The following is a 20,758-nucleotide window of genomic DNA, read 5'->3' as shown; positions in this document are numbered from 1 at the left end:
AAATTTTTAATGAAATGACTTTGCACAAACAAACCCCAAACCAAAAAACAAACAAGCAGCCCACAACTTTTCTGTATGCTCAATGTTTTTCAAAAGTTGTTAAGAGTTTGTGGGTAACATGTAATAGTAAATATTAGGGGTGGAAATAGGAAAATGTGGGAACATTTGCAAGTGTCACAGAGTCAGCCATAGGGTGAAGGGTATTTCTGTCCAGGCCATAGTGTGATCATAGGAGCCAACATAATCACCGAACAACTATTCCATTCAGAGCAGAGCTGATAGAGGGAAGGTCAGTCACAGGGCTCTGTGGGTTAACCAACTTCCACCTTAAAAAGACAGTATACTGAGGATGTAGCTCTGTGGTAGCATGCTTGCCTCACATTTGCATAGGACCTGGGGCTTCATCCCCAACACTGAAGAAACCAAGTAAGAATAGGGAGCCAGGGATCCACTATATATTTGGAACTGAACATTAAAATAATGTCTTTGCCTCATCTATTAGATAAAGGACATTTAATAAAAGGTTACTTTTATTTTCTTCTTCTTAAATATGTTACATTTTTACTAATCATTATTAGCATAAGAGGGTGGGGGCTACATGTGTTCCATGGCCAGCAGCTAGTGCCCCGTGAACAGCTTTCAAAAGTGGTTCTCCCCTTCTGCCATGGGCTGTAGGGACCTAACTCAGATCCTCAGACTCTTGTTGGAAGCATTTTCACCCACTAAGCCACCTTGCCAGACTTTATTTTAGTTAGCTATTTCCTATCTGCAAGAAAAGGTGAATATAATGTCGGGTTTATAATTCATAGCAGGATTGCAATATTTTTCAGTTTAATTACATACTGTGTATAAATTAAGTTCTTGAAATAAAAAATAAAAATGTCTCCCTGCGTGGATGAAAAAAAAATGAGGATGCAATTATCTTTTCCATAATAATGATGTGATGTATGCCATTTCCCCAGGAAAGTAGGACCTAGAATGACCTGAGGAGATAACAAGGTTGGGAGTGTTATTTTATCAATTCTTAGAAATGAAATTGTCCATATCGGTACAGTTTCCTATGCTAAGAATGACTTACCATTTGTCATACTGACCCCTGTTGCTTATGAATTTAGTGAATTAGTGTGTACTGAGTGCTCACTGCAAGGTCTCCATTTGTCACTAATGTTACGAAATTGATACCATTGTCCAATTATGCGCACATCAACCCAGTCAAATAATTGTTGAATCTCAACATGGTTTCAGGAACTTGCACAGGTTCCATTTATAAGCGCTGTTTGACCCAAGGAAATACAAAGAGTACTAAATTATTGTGAGAAATAGGTAAAATAATATATCTACAACACCTTTGAAAAGCAGATGTTCCAAGTGAGTGCAATAGCCACGCCAAACACAAAGAGTGGTAGGATTGCTTCTGAGATGTTTTATGAATTATTCATAAAGATAAGCTGAGTCTTGCTTAACATAGGATGTCACTTCACTGAGTTAAAGAAATAGTCCAAGGGGGAAACACATTAAAATATTTTCTTCCACTGGAGTATCGACAGGAAATGCCAAATGAAGAGATGTTTAGAGAATGAAGATCCGGGTATTCAAAAACAGGCACATATAAGAGAATGAATGCATTTTAGAAAATATGTGAGCATGAGTCTTACTTACAGGCTGTCTTCTGGAATATTGGTTTTACTCATCCTTGACCTCTCACCTCAAAAGGGGAACCATCATGTCCATGATTCATCTCAGCAATTCATTACTTTCATGAACTTGTAGAAAGTTCAGGCTTGACATCAGGAGGCATTTATGCTGCAAGAACTCAAATCTATGAAGATAAAGCTGGAATTTCCTGTAGGAAATGTGCATATTGCCCCACATGCCGACAAGTCAGATAAATATTTCAGTGCGAAGTTTCTCATAAACAAATAGTGATTTGGACATGAATTTAATCTGATAAGATTTCCTTAAGTGAAAAAAAGTGACTGTTGTATCATGTCCTACAAATAGGCATACACCAAAAATTAGAAAATCAGCTGCAAAAAAAGAAAAAAGATTTATGACATATATTTTTCTCTGTTCCAGAAGGGCGGCTCCAGTTTTGTGATGTGTTGGGAGCAGGTGTGTGTATGTGTGTGTGTTGGGAGCAGGTGTGGTGGTGTGGTGGGTGCTATGTGTGTTTGTGTGTACATGTGCAGGTACATGTGGAAACCAAAGGGTAGCTTCAGGTGTCTTTCCACTGGAGACATCCACTTGTTTTAGGGAGAACAGGGTTTTCTCTCATTGGCTCAGAGCTCTCAAGCAAGCTAGATTGGCTGGTTAGCCAGCCCCAAGGACCCCTGTCTCCTCCTCCCTAATCCTGGGATTACAAGCGCACTCCACTTCAGACTCAGTTTCTCATGCTTGCCTTGCTAGCATTTTAGTGACTGAACCATGCTCCCAGCCTGTGCAATGCTTAGTTTCTTTATCTAGAATAATATGTGATAGTTTAGACCAATGGTTCTCAACCTATGGGTCATGACCCCTTAGACAAATCTCTATCTCCAAAAACATTTACGATACAATACATAATAGTAGTAAAATTACAGTTATGAATTATCAACAAAACTAATTTTATGGTGGAGGTGTCACCACTACATAAGGAACTGTATTGAAGGGTCATAGCATTAGGAAGTTCGGTAACCACTGTTTTGTCAATCTTGTTACTGTGACAAAGGCACCTGAAAAGAAGTGATTTGAGAGATGTGTTTGCTTGGCTTAGGTTTCAGGGTCCAGTCTATCACATCAGGAAAGCCTTGGCTTAGGGTTTAAGGATCCAGGCCATCATGGTAGGGATCCCTAGTGGTGAGTCAGGGATGGGGAAGAGATGGATCTGTGCTCACCTATGTTTCTCCTTCCTAAATTCCGCCCAGGACTCCAGCCCATGGATTAGAACCATCCTAAATGTGGGCCACTCTTCTTCCCTCAGTTAATATAACCTAGTTAATCCCTCCTAGAAGTGGCCTAGAAGTGTTTCCATGGTGATTCTAAATTTCCCTCAATTTGACAGTCACTATTAACCACCAGAGACAGTATGCATAGACATTGCCAAACTCCTTTCCAAAGAGGTGGTGACAGCTCTTTGTCTGCCACTACCAGGTGCCAACCTGTGCTCCTTTGCCAGCACTGGCAATTATGAGGCTACCACCTGGGGAATGCTGTGCATTTTGAAATAATGCCTGATATTTTAAATGGGTTTAGTTTGTATTTAGTTTGCATCTATGAGATTGATAATATGTTTACGTTTTATTGACCATGCAACTTTTCCTTTAGCTGGCTATTCACATAACTAGACTGTTTTTCTACTGTTTTCCTCTTCTTATACTGTAGGAATTCTTTACATAACTAATAAATTTTGCTGTCATGTTGTAGATTGTATTATAGACATATTTAGTTTGTTTTTAAGTATGAAGTTATTTGTTTTGCCCAAACCATTCATATAAATGATTTTTTAAAAATACAAAATATGATACAGAGGAGTTTGTGAAAATCATAAACTCCCTGCCCCACCTTCTTGTCCATGCCCACGGCTACACTGTAGAAATACAGATTTTTTTTTTTTTTTGAGACAGGGTTCCATTATATAGTTCATGCTGGCCTAGAACTTGTTCTATAGACCAAGCAGAGCTCAAACTCACAGAGATTTCTCCTGAGTGCTGGGATTAAAGACAAGCACAACCACATCAGGTTTGGAGGCAATTACCTAAGATTCTCATTCTCTCTCTCTCTCTCTCTCTCTCTCTCTCTCTCTCTCTCTCTCTCTCCTTTCCTCCCTTTTTCTCTTTCCCTCATTCCCTCCCCCCCCTCTCTCTGTCTGGTTTTCTGAGACAGGGTTTCTCTGTGTAGCTTTGGAGCCTGTCCTGGAACTAGCTCTGTAGACCCGGCTGGCCTCGAACTCACAGAGATCCACCTGCCTCTGCCTCCAGTTAAAGGCAGTACCACCAATGCCTGGCTCTTTTTTTTTATTTTATTTATTTTATATGTACATTGGTGTTTTTCTATGGGTGTCAGGTCCCTTGGAGCTAGAGTTATAGATAGTTGTGAACTACCGTGTGGTTGCTGGGAATTGAACCCAGGTCCTCTGGAAGAGCAGTCAGTGTTCTTAACCAATGAGTCATCTCTCCGGCTATTTAAATCTTTCTAAACCTTGTTGAAGCCTGCCCCCCCTCTCTCATCTAAGATAGGGTTTCTCTGTGTAGCCCTGGCTGTCCTGGAACTCCTTCTGTAGATCAGGTTGATCTTGAACTCATACTGATCCACCTGCCTCTGTCTCCTGAGTGCTGGAATTAAAGGTGTGCACCACCACAGCCTGGCTGAAGCCTTGTATTTCTAATAACTTCTGGCTATGTGTTTTCTGTGTATTTCCTTTTTTCACGTGCACTTCGCTTCATTTTTCTGAGAAGCAGTGATGAAAGACAAATTCACCAATCACAGTCAAGAATCCTATTTTTCCAATCCTATTCACCAATCACAGTCCAGAAACTATGTTTATTTTTTACATTTTGAAAAAGTGAAAGAGCGATCTTTCACATTTTTTCTGTCACTCAACACAAACAATTAAGGACACAGTGAGCTCTTGGAGTATTTTTGTATTCATTCCATGAACACCTATTTCTAGCCTTCTGACTAGACCTAAGGATCTCAGTTACTTGAGAAATTGGAACAGAAGAATGTGACCCGTTGCTCAAACAATGACTGCCTTGGCATAGCCTTCGCTCCAGCTGGTGCTGGGTTTGCTGTCATTGTGGAAACGAATTGTTTTTTCCTTCCCCTGAGCCCAAGAGACTAAAGCTCATGTTCCCCATTATATTGTCCTGATGTTAGGCTATAAATTTCCCCGAGTGATAAACGGCTTCATTGAATTTTTACTCCCTCCTCCATTTCTCTGTAAGTTAAATGAAGAAAAATTGCCCAGAGAAAAAGGACTCACACAGAAAAGCAACAGCTTGTGCTTCACGAAACCGTGTGCTTTGGAGCTAGAAGCATCAATCTTCAGTCATACTTCAGCTCTATTGCTTGGTGATTGGTGTTCTCCACGTAACTAAAGACACTATGACCTGGCCTGGCCAGATCCTCTGCTATAGACCCGGGCCCATTCCTTCCTCATGACACGGTAGTACTGTCTGAGGAATAGGTACTTACATGAATGCCTCTTGCAGCACTTGTCACAGCAGTGGTTTAGTACAAAACCACTTCACAAAAAAATTATGTGACATATGTCAAAATGTTCTCTGTGGTTATTGCTGAGTAGAGAAAGGATACATAACTCTAGTTTCCTATTTTTTTGTGTATACTTTTACCTTGAGTGTGTGTTTTTTGAAATGTAGTCATGTAGACAATAATGACAGTTCAGTTGACAAGAATCCTATAGACAATGATGCTCCAGCTCCACATCAATGATGCTCCATGTGGAGCTGTCTTGATTTGTGTCCATACTGTCTATGATGCTCCCTCATACTGTCTATGGTGCTCCCTCAATGGATAAATCATTTACCTATGCTCGTCTCACCATGTGTCCCTCCTTAAACCACCAATGCATGGTGTGTAAAACTTTTTCTTTCTTTCTTCTTTGTTTTTTTTTGGGGGGGCAGGGGCCTGGTGTACTAAGGCTGGCTATAGGGCCCTTTGTTTTGTTATGGGGCCCATCAGTCATTCATAGTCACTGACCATCTAAGTCAACTGGAAGAACAGAAGCAGAATATCAGGAAAAAATTAGTGAGACTGTCTTCAGATGGGTGATCATTTTTAATTTCTGAGTATTTATGCTTCAATTCATGAAATTAAACATGTTGGAGGTGTGCCCTGTATTTCTTGGCTGCTCCATGCATTTCAGAAGATATTGATTTAGGGCCAACATGGGCTTCTAGGAGCTTGAGATCAGGCTGGGAATTCAAGTCTTGAATATGCTAAAGCAATTTCTTAGAAGAAAATGTTTAATATACCAATCTAACATTGTCACAAACCTTTATGTAGGCATTGCCTGAGTGGTGCAAGTGCTGAATGTTACCAGGAAGATAGAGTGACTGCCAATGCTGCACAGAGCTAGGACCAAGGTAGAACTGACAAAAAGTCCATGTGGTTAAAGCTGGGTGTAGGCACATACCTAAGATCCTAGAACTTGGGGGAGGCGATGGTGCTAAGACCAGGAGTTCAAAGCCAGTCTCAGCTACTTAAAGAGTTTGAGGCCAACCTGGACTACAAAACACACTGTTTCAATAAACAACTGAAAAAGATTATGTGTTCAAATCCTAGAATGTTGCTTCTACCTCATTCCATTAACCAAAGGCTAGCCCATGTTAGGGCAGGGAAATAACCTGCACTTATTAGGAGGGACAAATGGGAAATGTTGCTGAGAGGCTTGGGAACAGGTGGTCACAATCCACTGGGAGCCATATTTAGCAGCCCAGCTCAGTGGCTGTGATCTTGTTATCTAGGTTTTCACTCCATTCAAAAGAAAGATTTTGTTCTGGCACTAGGGAAATGTCCAGAGATCTACAAGGATGACCCTGACAATCTAAGCAATCGTAGAGAGGCTACCTTAAATGCTCTTCCCAGATAATGAGATTGATGACTACCTTATATGCCATCCTAGAGCCTTCATCTAGTAGCTGATGGAAGCAAAAGCCGACACCCACAGCTAAACACTGAGCGGAACTCCTGGAATCCATCTGCAGAGAGGGAGGAGTGATGAACAAAGGGGTCAAGAGCAGGCTGGAGAAACCCTCAGAAACAGCTGACCTAAACAAGAAGGAGCTCATGGACGCAGCATAGCACCAATCCAGACCCCCTGAACTGTGGGTGTGTGTTAGGAGGACTGGGCAGTCTATGGGGCCTCTGGTAGTGTATTTATCCCTAGTATACAAATGGATTTTGGGAGCCCATTCCACATAGAGGAATACTCTCTTAGCCTAGACATGTCGGGGAGAGCCCAGGCCTTGCTCCAAATGATATGACAAACTTTGAAGATCCCCCATGGAAGGCCTCACCCTCCCTGGGGAGCAAAAAGGGGATGAGATGGGGATTGGGGGGGGGGTGTCAGTGGAGGAGGGGAAGTGTGGGAACTGGGATTGACATGTAAAACAAGCTTATTCAAATTTAAATTAAAAAATAGCATTGTAAAAAAAAAGCTAGTGTTTTCATTTACCTCAGAACATTATATGACATAGATTATATAATTATCCCCATTGTAAAAATTTGACTTGACATGCTATACTCTGACCACCCTGAGAATGTCAACTTTAGAATCTTCCTCTGAACCTCTGAAATCTAGCAGCCCTTCTCATGTATAACCAGAATTATTTTTTTAAACAATTGCCTAAAAATCTAAGGAGGAAATCCTTATTCTAGAAAATAAAATATGTTCCCTGCACCTTCCCTTTCTGTTTTTAGTCTATATTTGTATAAAACTGATCATCTCCAAATCTTGAACAAAACCAGACATGTATCAAACCAGCAGTATAAAGAGGACAAAATAAAACAGGCATATGAAAAGATTTTGTACACATCACTTTAATAAAGAACACAAAATCTTGGGAAGATCAGAGTAATAATTTAATCTACTGTACCTACTTCTATATACATATTTATCAACCTGTCTACCTTACAAACACATATTATATATGCAGTGTGCCATATTACTATATATAATAATACATGCATATGTATACAAACAAGACAAAGTAATATGTATATCTGTGTATAAAAATTATAAAGATGAAAGTGAGATGCCATGTGGAAACAAGGCAGCCAGCTAAAAAGCTAGCTACATAAAGCCTAGCATAAACTGGCAAGATTTTAGGGACCGTCATGGAAAACCACTGTAAATATTATTAAATATTAAAGTATTGTAAGGGAGAGAAAGAATGGTTAGTTCTATTTTGAATTGTGTGTGTGTGTGTGAGTGTGTGTGTGTGTTTGCATGTGAACGTGTGCGCCTGCACATGAGTGCAGGTGCCTGTGGAGAAAAGAGGGGTCATATGTGAGCTGCTTAATGAGGGCTGTGGGAATGGAACTCAGGTCCTCTGTAGAGCAGCTCATGTTCAGCCACTAAGCATCTTTCCGGCCCCCACCCCATTCTTATTCCAGTTCTTTAACTGGATCTAGAAAGCCATTTTAATACAAGAGCTTCTAACAAGGGGAAAACAGAAAACGTTTACTTTCATATTTATCTGTAACAACAGAACATTTCCAAAGAAATGACTAGAAGATGCTATGTATGTACCTTTTTGACAAAAGAAAACAATAAACTTAAGAATGGATATCATGATACATGGATAGCCTGGCTACCACAGTAAATGCTAAAGTGTTAATATGATGTACCAGGCAGGGGAGGGTGGAGTATGGGATCTAATGGAAAGCAAGGGTTACTTTAGAAAAGTATTTATTTATGTTTGTTGCAGCTCCTATTAGTAGTCTTGTGGTGTAGGCTCTTCCTTGGCTTTGGTGTAGGAAACACGCCTCTCCCAAAAGAATGTGTGTGATTTGCTACATGCAGGAAAACACAGACTAGTGGTCATTTCTGAAGCTGCAGTTCCTAGAGGGATTTCAACTTGAAATAATCAATCTGCTTATTTGAGACATTTTGAAATGACATATCTTTAACTCCTTCAGTATCTCAGGAACAAGTTCAACTGAAATTTGATAGTATTTAGACATTAAGAACTTGGGAAAGGGTTATAGACAGGGGAAACTAAGAGTAAAGTAGAGTGAATTTTAAAAATGTTAAAAATGTACTTAAGTCTATGGGCCTAGGGACCTTGGAGTAGTTATGGTGGCATTGGCCAGGAGATGGGACTTGCAAGGATGGTTGGGAGAGGGGAGATAGCAAGTATCAATCAGCAAACAGCAGATTGATCTGGTCTTCAATACAATACACTTTAGTGTATTGAGATAAGGCATTTATTAGCTTTGCTTATTACCATGGACTGGTTTCTAATATCTTTAAACTCTTACATTCCATAATCCTTTGATTTATAGTTGAGACAATATTAACAAACTGTTTCCCAAAAGATATTGGTAGAAAGAACAGGTCACCAATGTCAAGAACCAAACAGAATCTGCCAGATAAGTGTTCTTGGTGGGCATAGTGTTGTTTCTGTTTTTACTTTAAAAATTAATTTTTCTCCCTTTTTTTAAAAAAATGTAAGACTCCATAGACTAGTCATCATTTTCCAGTGACACCCATCACCCTTCTTGTCTTAGGTCTACCCACTTCACACTTTCTCATTACATCCAATCATGAAAGATGCCTTATTTTGATGTCTGCCCTCCATCTTAGGGATGAGGAATTAATGATGGGAAATGGGAAATCCTCAGAATCGGAAAAAGCCAGAGGTAAGGGAAAGTTACTTAATCAAGATTAAATGACACTTCACAAAATACCAAGATGAGTTATGGTCCAGGAATCTGAAAAACAAGATTGTTAAAACATACGCACTAGGTATGGGCCAACCCAGTGAAGAGAGAAACAGTGTCTTTCCTAGGTTCTGAACACTGTCTCAGCGAGTGACAGTGCTGCGCTCTACAGTTGTAAAGAAAGGATGTTCAAATTCTTCAATTTCAAAAGAAGCTAAAAGATAAAGCTCAAAGGGATGGGAAGAAAAAAAGGACAAAAGAGTACAAGTTCGTCACCCTTCTGATGATAAAAATTCTTAATCTAGAAAACCCAAATGAAACCGATTTTTGTTTCGTTTGGTGGAGACAAGTCTTACTTTGTAGCTCCAACTGACCTGGAACTCGATATGTAGACCAAGCTGGCCTAGAATTCACAGAGATCCATCTGCCTCTATTTCCCCAGTGTTGAGATTAAAGGCATGAGCACACACACTCATCCAAGTGGTTTTGTACACTACCATTTTTCTGGAAGCAACAAGCAAGTTTAAATTCTGCAGTAAATGCATTTCAGAAACATTATTCTTTATTAACTACTCTCTAGCCCTTATGACGTTTTCTTTCCCATCCGTCCGTCCGTCCGTCCGTCCGTCCATCCATCCATCCATCCATCCATCTATCTACCTATCTAATCTATTATGTATACAGTATTCTGCCTGCATGTCTGCCTGCAGGCCAGAAGAGGGCATCAGACCTCCTCATAGATGGTTGAGCCACCAGTGATTGCTGGGAATTGAACACAGATCCTCTGGAAAAGCAGTCAGTGCTCTTAACCTCTGAGTCACCTCTCCAGCCCCTGACATGTTTTCTTTTGTTGACCCCACCCCCCTCCTGCAGGAATGACCTGCTGATGGTCTGCCGACAGCTCAGTATGGAAGAGTCGGTGGCTGAGATCATGAACCAGCTGGGCACAGATGAAAATGGGAGGATTTCCTTCCAGGACTTCACAAGGTGCCACATGCAGCTTGTTCAAGAAATCAGGAAGGAGGAAGTGGACCTTTCCCTGATGTCAGACAAGTCCCATAAAAAGACACTAAGGGATAGAATCACTTCTTGGCCCATAAGCAGTGACAACAGTTTGGGTAGGTATAACCAAGTGTCAGTGTGATCATGCTCCTCTGCCCCTGCTACATTACATTCAAGTGGCCTCCCCAGTCCCCTACCCTACACTCATGGGACTTCCCTCCTGCCCACAGTTTCTCTACAATGGGCTCATGCTTCCTGACCTTTTTTTTTTGTTGTTGTTGTTCATTTCTCACATTTTCCAACTGTAATGATGCTCTTAAATAGCTCTGGAGAGCCAAGTGCAGTGCCCAAGGTCAGCAATCCTAGCACTTGTGAGGCAGAGCCAGGAGGATTGTGAGTTTGAGCCCAGTCTGGGTGGTACGGTAAGACCTTGGGTGTGTGCAGAGAATATACAGTGCAAACGCTTGGAAAGGACTATCCGCATTAGTAGCCCCAGGAACCGGTGAGGGCTTTCATTTCATTGCTTAGTGTAAAATCTTTCCTTTTTTTTTTTTTTTTTTTTTTTTTTTTTTTCCTATAGATGGTTTTTTCCTTCTAGGAATGTTAATTTTTTTTTTTTTTCTGGTACAAGACAAGCAATTAAAAAGAATTTCTTAATGATTTTGATAATTACTGAACCTGGCTGATAAAAAAATATGATTTCTTACATATATTTTAGAGTACTCAAATGTATTTTCTAAATATTTGAAATTTTACATAACTAAAAAGGAAAGAGGCATCTTAAAAATCAAATGGAGAACCAGGTTGTGTTGGTGCACACCTTTAATCCTAGCACTCGGGAGGGAGAGGCAGATAAATCTCTGTGAGTTTGAGGCTAGCCTGGTCTACAGAGTGAGTTCCAGGACAGCTATAGCTACACAGAGAAACCCTGTCACCAAGCAAACAAACAAATGTAGATGGAAATGGACAGAGAAAAACACCTACATTTTCTACTTTGTTTTAGGCCAGGTTGCCCTTGAACTCACAGAGATCTGCTTGAATGCTTCAGTTAAAATTGTGTGTCACCATGCCTGGCCCTTCAGAAATTTTGTTCTTAACCTAGAAACTTCCTCCTAGATCTTCTCGTTTTTTATGCTTTGATAAATATAAGGAGTCACAAGAAAGTGCAGTTCGTGGTGTTTTCCCATCATTCGTTTCAGTTAACATGGGACAGTCTGGTGCCTTACCACACAGAGAGCTGGGGGAGAAGGAGCCATCTGTGTTCCTGACAGTGTATTCTGGTGCTCTCCTTGACCCAAGCTAATTATCTAGGAATAGAAACTTCAGTTGACAAAAGTGTCTCCATTAGATGGCGTCTGGAAAAGTCTGTGGTGCGGGGAATGTTCTTGATTAATGACTGACATCCAGCTCACTGGGAGCAGTGCTGCCCTTGGGCAGCTGGTCCTGGACCATATAAGAAAGCAAAACTCACAAGCCATGGGGAAACAGGCAATAAGCAGCATTCCTCCACAGCCTCCACTTCAGTTCCTGCCTCCAGGTCCTGTCTTGAGTCCCTACTGTGATTCTCTTTCATGATGGAGCTGTAAGATAAAATAAGCCCTTTCCTCCCAAATTGCTTTTGGTCGTAGTCTTTATCACAGCAATAGAAAACAAACCAAGGCACAGTGGAATTATTAGAGCGTTATTATTGAGTCACTGAAGCAATAAAAATATCATATTACTACTAAGTCATACTACCATAATGGATTACACTGTAGTGCCAAAGGCGATTGCAGTAATGTATGTGCTCTCAGCAAAATTTGTGGAAATATTTTATTTTGAAATATTTTTCTTAACATTAAAGTAATATATACTCATTATAGAAAATGAGGTGCGGAGAGTAGACAGAAGAAAATAAAATCCATCTTAATCTCACCACATAGGAATAATAAGCACTGAGACATTAGGTATGTTGGCTTCTGAAGTCTTACTTGGTTTGTCTCTGTGATCTTTGTCTCTATCTCTGTCTCTTTCTCTCATTGTCTCTTACACTGTCTTCTCTACTATGTCTCTCTCTGTGTGACTCGTTTATTTATTTTTGCTTGCCTTCCTTCCCTCCCTCTTTCCTTCCTTCCTTTCCTTCCTTCCTCCCATGTATTTGATACTGAGGACTGAATGTAGAGCTTTGGTTTGGTGTCTTGAAGTTTTTTTCTTTCATTTCATTATACTTTTATATAGTATTTGAAGGCATAGTTTGCAGTTACATAAAAGACATGACACTAAATAAATTTTAAATGAAGGAATGTAGTGATTACATTCTGCCTAGCTTACTCCTCCCCCCCCCCTTTTTTTTTCTTCCTGGAACATAGGTTTCGTAAATACATAAACACACACTCTGTATGTGTGTGTGTGTGGGTGGGGGTTTAAGTAAGCCATGAAACATCCCAATAATCAAATGTTATAGTCATTAAACCAACAGAAAAGTTTGTTTTCCATCTGAATATTGAGTGTTAAAAAGTATTTTGTTCTGTTTTCTGAAACAGGGTCTCACTGTGTAGCCCTGGCTGGCCTGGAACTCAGTAGCCTTAAACATTTAGTGCTCCCCCTGACTCTGCTTACCCAGTGCTGGTGTTATGGGTGTGTGCCACCACAGGAGACTAACATTTATAACAAAATGTATATAGTCAAATCTTCTGCAAATTCTGAAAGGGAAATTTGAAGTGATGGTAATATCACATTGGTTTTATCATCTCACTAGATTGTCTCAACCAGAGAAAAGGCTAAAAAATAATTTTCTTTCAGCCTTTTCATATAAAGTTATATCATTGAAAGAGAAGAGGTAAGCAAAAAGAAATGAATTACAACACATCATGAACCTGTGAAACCCCCTACCAGTTTATTCTGGTCCTTGATGCTTTAGAAACTGAGTTTGAATATTTTTGTCACTCATGATGCCAACATAATGATCTACAAATCATCACTTAAACTCTCTGTGTCACTTTCTCAAGTGTAAAATAGGGGGAACAATTGTTATTTGCAACGACAGGAGTTAATACACATGTGAAACCACATGAAGCGATAGCTGGCTCATACTGCGAACTGAATACAAGCATATTGGGCCATTGGGCATTCACTTCTGGTGAAATACTGAGACAAGATAATTTATAAAGAAAAGAAAGTTTATTTAGTTCACAGATCTGATGGTTCAAGTGCCTTTCCTTTGGTCTCATGGTTTGAAACATCTATATTTTAGTACCAGTGCTTTGTGTATATGTAATCATGGAGTCTAGGATAAGATAAAAGTCATATATATTTCTGCATCACTCATAGACATCCCAACCTTAATACAATAAAAACTAACTTGATTCCCTTGTACACATCCTTCCATTCTTACCTTCCTGCAATTCTCCCAATATAGCAAATTCAGCTAGCCTTCTCTGGCCTAAAACCATGTTTTCTGCAAACTTCTTATAGCACAGCTGATTTTTTCTATTATTCAGACTTCAGTTAACTGATGGTTCACTAGGCCTGCCTTTCTCAAGCTAAAACTGCTGCCTCTCTTTCATGTTTTGAGTTTTCATGCTTACTAACTGCATATCAAAAAGCCTTATCTGACATTAGAGGATGAATCTACTTGAACATGTAGTTAGCAATTTCATTGAGTCCAATAAAACTTCTATTAGATTGCTAATGAATTTGCCTGTCTTTTAGGCTCCAACACCCTATCCAGCACAGCGACAGTTTGTATTGGTTATCAAGTTGATAGGATCTAGAATCCTTTAGGAAACAAAGCTCTGGGTGTGCCTGTGTGAGACTTTTTAGAACACTGAATGTGGTTAAGACCATCCCATGGCTTGGAGCCCTGGATTGGATGACAAAGAGAAATCAAGATGAACCTGTTATTAGTATGTTTTTTCCTACCAGCCAGTCTGGTCCCACTGCCACGCCAGCCCCAAATAACACACAGAGACACTGTATTAGATATAATGCTGTTGGCCAGTTACTTGCATTTCTTATTGGCTAGCTCTGCCTTAAATATTAACCCATTTCTATTAATTTCTATTAATCTAAGTATTTCCACGAGGTCTCATCTTACTGGAGAGAGGGGCCGGCGTTCTGCTCTCTCCAATCTCTCCATGCTACCCTTCCTTACTACTTCCTCTGTCCTCCTTCTCTACTAGTCCCACCTATCTTGCTTTTCTGTTGGCCAATAGTGCTTTATTCATTATCCAATAAGAGAAACATATTTATAGAGTGACATCTCCTATCGTCTCTTTTTTGTCTAACATAAAAAGAAAGGTTTTAACCTTAACATAGCAAAATATATAACAAAACAGTTATCAAATAAGAACCACAGTTAATAATATTTAGCAAGATTTAAAGAAAATATTTTTTCATCTATCATATCTTTTTGACTTGTCTTTAATCCTAACTAGGGAAAACTATAACCATAACTGTCTTCAACTCCATCAAAGACCACAGAATGGTAATATATAAACTCTAGAAATGACAGAAACTACTCACTGCCTGATCAGTCACCCTAAGTTCTTCTGTAATGTTCCATCTTCAGCCTATAGGCCATAGTGTGTCTGGCAGACTCCTCAGCAAAGCAGGAAACTTTAAACTGTCCACCTGTATTGGCAGTTTGTCAGTCACTTTTCTCTGTATCTTGTAGACTGTCTGGCAGACTCTTCCATGAAGCAAGAATCCTGTAGTAATGTTCATCTTGTATCAGCAGTCACTTTTCTGTGGGTCCTGCAAGTCCAGCTTATACACCATAAAGTCAAACAGTCTGGACAAGAGCAGTATCTTGTCCAAATGGCTAGTCTTGCCATATTGAAAGCAAACTGCATAATGCATTTCTTTGATGTCCATCTTCCTTTCTGACGCAGGTGGTGTTTCCAGGAGCAGTTGTGCCTCATTGTCAAGAAAACCCTAAACCATTTTAAATGCCATATTCTGCAGGTCTTTGAAAGTTTTGAAGAATGCCTGTTTATCTCAAATACATATCTGTGTATCTTGAAAACCTAACTAACTTAACTCTAAGTTTTGAATATCATAGGTAATTATCTATAATCTGTACTACATTATACATTATTTTTTAAATGAGCTATATAAACACAATGCCTAAACAAGAGGAGAAATATACACATCACAAAATTGACCTTAAATTTTATCAATAAATGAAAATCCATTCCAAAACAAAGTATACATTTCTATACCACAATCCCCTTTTTACCTTTAAAAAGATTGGTTGTGGTAATTAACCACTTATAACCAACCCCATTTAAATTAAAACAAACATTTATAAACAATATTTGGGAATTTGGGCATCATTCTTTCCAAATTGCTTCCTGCTGGTAGGGGGCGCTGTCATCAGGATCTTAAGAAGATGCAGAAATCCAGGCTGTAGTCTGCAAGGCTGCATTGTCCCATGGACATTGCTTCAGGGGATCTTGCTTGATCAAACCACATTAGTCTGGAAGGAATCCACAGCTTTTCATTTTCTGTGGAAACAAAAATAGAAATCCTTTTCCCCAGTAACCTGTCCTTGAACTTAAATTTTGAAGTCAAAGCATTTTTAAAATATATAAATTGGATTGATACAACAGCAGTTGTTTTAGCAGTTGTTGTTATTTCCTCAGCAGTCAAACGATTTAAAGATAACAGAATAGCATGTAATATCCAAATATTCTCTGTGCTTTCCATCTTTACATGGCTTTTTTATTACTCTATTTCTTCTACTTCTGTTTTTACATATTTTGAGACAGGTTTTCTCTGTGTAACTTTTATCTAGTCTGGAATTCACTCTGCATACCAGGTTTACTTTGAAATCACAGAGATCTGCTTGCCTCTGTCTTCTGAGTGCTGGAATTAAAGGCGTGTGCCACCACACTCAGCTCCTCTCTATCTTCTTAAAACCATTTTATTCCTTTTCTCTCCCAAGCTCACATATACTTTAGAACACACTGTCAACCTTTAGCATTTTGTTTTGTTTTGTTTTGTTTTGTTTTAAATGTGAATCTGTTTTTACTGTAAATCTTTATCTTTTTCTGGCCAGGAGTCTTTTATCTGGTAAACAACAACATGGCTAAAATGAAAGCCACAGCTGTGTTAGCCACAGTCCATTCAAGATGGTGGCGCATATTTTTACAGCCAGAACTGAAAGCTGTGCTCACTGCCTTGGTCTACACTGCACCCAGCAGCATGCTGCCAGCTTGGAGATGTGGCCACTGCCATTGCCAACTCTCCTACACACCATTCAGTTGTTAGCAGAGCTCTTTAAAAGCCGTGCGGTTTTTTGCCGCTTATGGTGAGTCAAGAAACCTCCCTTAAAAGAGCCGCACAAATCTCTGCTTGTCTCTCGCAAAACAGAGTCCAACCAAGAAAAATGCTGTTAGCAAGAAGCCTTGCTTGTCTTTGTTCTTTTGTTTCTAAAACTCTTTTTTAAGCTTTTGTTAAATTTTTAGTGGAAGTTCTTATTAGCCATAACATATGTGGCACCATAAGTTATGAGTATGTTTTTTCCTGCCAGCCAGTCTGGTCGCACTGCCACGCCAGGCCCAAATAATACACAGAGACACTGTATTGGAATTGTAGTGAGATACTCGCTTTGTCTCCTTCTGTGGCACTGACCACGCCCATTGGTGGGTGGAGCCAGGGGCGGAAGTGACCTGTGGAACTAGATCTGAGAAGTAGCCAGGGAAAGCTCTCTTGCTGGCAGAACATGGAAAGGAGAGCATCCAGTAGAACTTGTTGTAAGTTATTTCTCCCTGAATAAACACCTATTCAGCCTATTTGTTTATCCCGATCCTTATTAAAGCGCAATATGAACCCCATAGCATTCATCTCTCTCTGTATCCTGACTGTAAAGGCAGTGAGATCCACTGCCGCAAGCTTCTGCCACACCTTCCTGACATTATGGGCTGCATCCCCAAATTGTGAGTCAAAAATAAGCCCTGCCTTCCTTAATTTATTATTTTTCCAGATACTTTGTCACAATAAGAAACACAACTAAGACAGGCACTTAGGACAGTTTCAGGCAGAGACAATACAGAAAAGAAAGTGTGGACTGCAGTGTGAGCATGCTCCTTCGAGGATATACAGAAGTGCAGTGTAGAGTTTCAGACAGTAACGAATTCACAGTTTAACTGTCGAGAAAAAGAAGAGCATGAGAAATCAAATTACAGAACTGGGGATCGAACCCAGGACCCTGCACATTCTGAGCATCCTACACCATGGGACTACATCAATAATGCTTAGATTACAAAATGTGAGACACTGCATTTATATGATCTATAACTGGAGCTGAAAAATACTGTAACTATGAATCTTAAGAAAACATAGGGATTTCACCTGTGGCTATAAAGATGGAGAAAAATAGGAAAAGCATTGGGCTATCATGAGAAAAGCCTAAGAAAAGCTCTGGTTTCATGATTAACTGTCAGCCAAAGTTTATTGTTGGCTCTGACATTTCACAGCACGTCCACGGCAGGGAGTCGCGTTGGCAGAAAAAGAAACTGTCAAAACATTACATGCTCAACTAGGAAGATGAATTTCAATAGATTCATTTATCCCTAGTGTTTTCCATGGAATGGTGATTTCAAGGGATGATCATAAATATTATGAGAAGAAAGAATTCCTTAGTCAAGGATTTTGAAACGTTTGGGTTAAAGCAGATTAATAGTTTTCTTTCCTGCAAAATATTTCAGAGCCTCTAATGTGCTAATGGTTCTTGGGACTCTCTTGGAGAGGAATAAAATACATCACCATCCCCTACCTTAAGTGACTATAGATTTTTTTACTCACAGAGCATTCTGTGCTTAAATATACTTTGGGGAAAAATTAAGATACCAGAACAACTAGGAACTGATGCATTTTCATAGCCATTTAAAGTCATCTTTAATATAATATTTTAGAGTCTTTTGATTAACAGATATCAGCTGCACAGTTTGATAGTTATAGCAACAATAACAAACCATTAAAATTATTAATATTTCCTATGTGCATCAGAAGACTTTTGGTCAATTGCCTTGTATTATGTACTTGAAAGATACTAGGTTACTACTGAATTTCTATGGGATTCAGAGTGGGTGCCTAACTATTCTGATACACATATATGTATATCTTAACTCTGAACTTAACTCTGTACACTGTAGTATAGTTGAGAAGATTTAGTAAGCTACCACCTGTGAAGATCCTATGCAGTGCTTACCCGCACTAGGCTTTCAGTGAGTGAGATTTCCTATATTATCACTGCTCCCCCAAGTTACTAACAGCTCCCTCCATCTGTAAAGGAGGAAAAGGCTCTCTGCCAAAAGCAAAGGTGTGAAGAACGCTGACAAGCTGACTGTTGACAGAGATGAGTCTCTGGGTCCCTAGCAGCAACACTAGTGTTTAAACTAGAGTCCCATGTATCCCAGGCTGTCCTTGAGCTTACCTAGTAGCCAATGGTAAGCTTTTGATCCTCCTGCTGGGTATAATATGGCGGTATAAGTGAGTGGCGGTATAAGTATGTGCCACCATGCCCAGTTCTCAGCAATTTTAACAAAAGATTTGGGATAATCAAGATGCAAGTTAGAATGAGTACTGTTGCCTGGGGCCGGCCACTCCAAGAAATTACAGGTACATGGTCCCCAGGCTCTTGAGGACAGATTTGAGAGAAACTTAAGTTAGCTCAAGCTCATTTATTCAACAGCAAAGGAATGAGCAGCCAACTATGTGAAAACAGCTGTAGTTTTCTGCCTGGATTTCCTTCTTCCCAGTGTACAGTTAAAGGCTGCAGATCCCTCTGGGGAAGCATGGAAGAAAGGCTAACAGTAAAAGTCTGAAGTACTTTAGTCAGGTCCCTCCGAGGGATCCCTTCATTCAGGAGTTGTGGGTCTGCGAACTGGCTCATTGTGGAAATTGATTCACTGACTAAGATACTTACTGCTATAATCCAGTGTAGCTTTTTTTTTAAATTATTTATAAATTTTTCTGCTTACACATATCAAACAAAATCTTAGGAGGCTTTGTCTCTATCTCATCTCTGGAAATATCATGAGTGAGAGGCCAGCCAAAGGCTCACACAAGTGATGCCGACTTGTGTGTCAACATAAAAATCCCTTTGCCTGTGCTGCTGACATATAGTGGTAACTACTCTTGCCTTGCTTTTGGCTGCTCAGTGCTGCCACGGGCCCCTGCTGTTTTGAGGTCAAATTAAACCCATTGTATTTAACACATCCAATTGAGCGGCAGCATCTCCAACCCTAAGATATGGCACAAGGAAAAGGGCAGGAACAAAGCACTTCACATGGGTCAGGGTTCCTCTTGCCATTTTCTGTCTTATAGCATTAGTGAAGGCTGTGTCTTCTGGACCTTCCTGTTATGGAGGGTTCAGTTTTGCACAGCATACCCACTTTAGCACTGCAGTATTCCTGAGCCATAAGGTTCTTTCATCAACACCAAGCTAACTAATACCAGACATTCCCAGCTCCTTTTCAGTAGGCTGTTTAATGACAAATGCTTCAGCCAACCAAACAAACAAACTTCTGATACTTTTTAAGTGTGAGATTCCATATTAAACCTAGATCTTCATTCACTGTGCCAACATCAATGAACTCTGTCTAATCTAGTTAATCGAGTTTTATATACCTTCCACCATTGTCTCACAACCTTAAAATATATCCCCACGCATATTACCCAGACTTCTAGTTTTTGTTTTTTGTTTTTTTCCATTTTTGAGACAGGGTTTCTCTGTAGCTTTGGAGCCTGTCCTGGAACTTGCCCTGTAGACCAGAGTGCTGAGATTAAAGGCATGTGTCACCACTGCCTGGCTTTTTTTTTTAATTTCTTTACTTTTATTTTATGTGCAATGGTGTTTTGCCTACTATATTGTCCCATAGAACTGGAGTTATAGACAGTGTGAGCCACCATGTGGGTCTGAGAATTAAACCCAGGTCCTCTGGAAGAGCAGTCAGTGCTCTTAACCACTGAGCCATCTTTCCGGGCCTCTTGGATTGCACTTTCTGTCTCCTATCTAGGAACCTGTTTTGCTTAAGTCTGGTTATAGGTTTAGAGGAAGCTATTCATAGGTACATGAATATTGTCCTACCTGGCATCTCCTTTAGGGAAAGTCGATGCTGGTTTGGCAGATCATGAAGAATTAATTCCCTCTGCAAAGGTGGAGAGTACAATAGTACAAGGGTGGGAGTGGGGATGCATCCTCTAAGGGTGGAGAAGCAATTCCCCGGTTAGACAACCCTTCAGATGATGAAGGTTCCAAGTCCTCAGCTCCATAAAGTCCTTTCACACATCTCCACCGTAAGTTACAGGGTCCCACTCCTTGCCAACCAGCTCTTACCTTAACCACCAACACTCTTTGTGACTTGGATTGTGTGTGTGTGTGTGT

At 39.9% G+C, this 20,758-nt stretch overlaps 1 protein-coding gene across 1 annotated transcript in view; it reads left to right on the top strand.

Annotated features, from left to right (window-relative positions):
* Nucleotides 1-20,758, top strand: part of Mcc (MCC regulator of WNT signaling pathway) — a 339,919-nt gene that overhangs the window by 30,981 nt on the left and 288,180 nt on the right. Inside the window, exon 2 of the mRNA XM_051201036.1 lies at nucleotides 10,258-10,502. Within this exon, the coding sequence (XP_051056993.1) occupies nucleotides 10,258-10,502 (245 nt within the window). The remainder of the gene's footprint in view (nucleotides 1-10,257; nucleotides 10,503-20,758) is intronic.

This window comes from Phodopus roborovskii, unplaced genomic scaffold, assembly GCF_943737965.1.
Source record: "Phodopus roborovskii unplaced genomic scaffold, PHOROB, whole genome shotgun sequence".
NCBI classification, from domain to species: Eukaryota; Metazoa; Chordata; class Mammalia; order Rodentia; family Cricetidae; genus Phodopus; species Phodopus roborovskii.
Note: the sequence above shows the minus strand (reverse complement) of the source record. Positions and strands in the feature narration are given on the sequence as shown.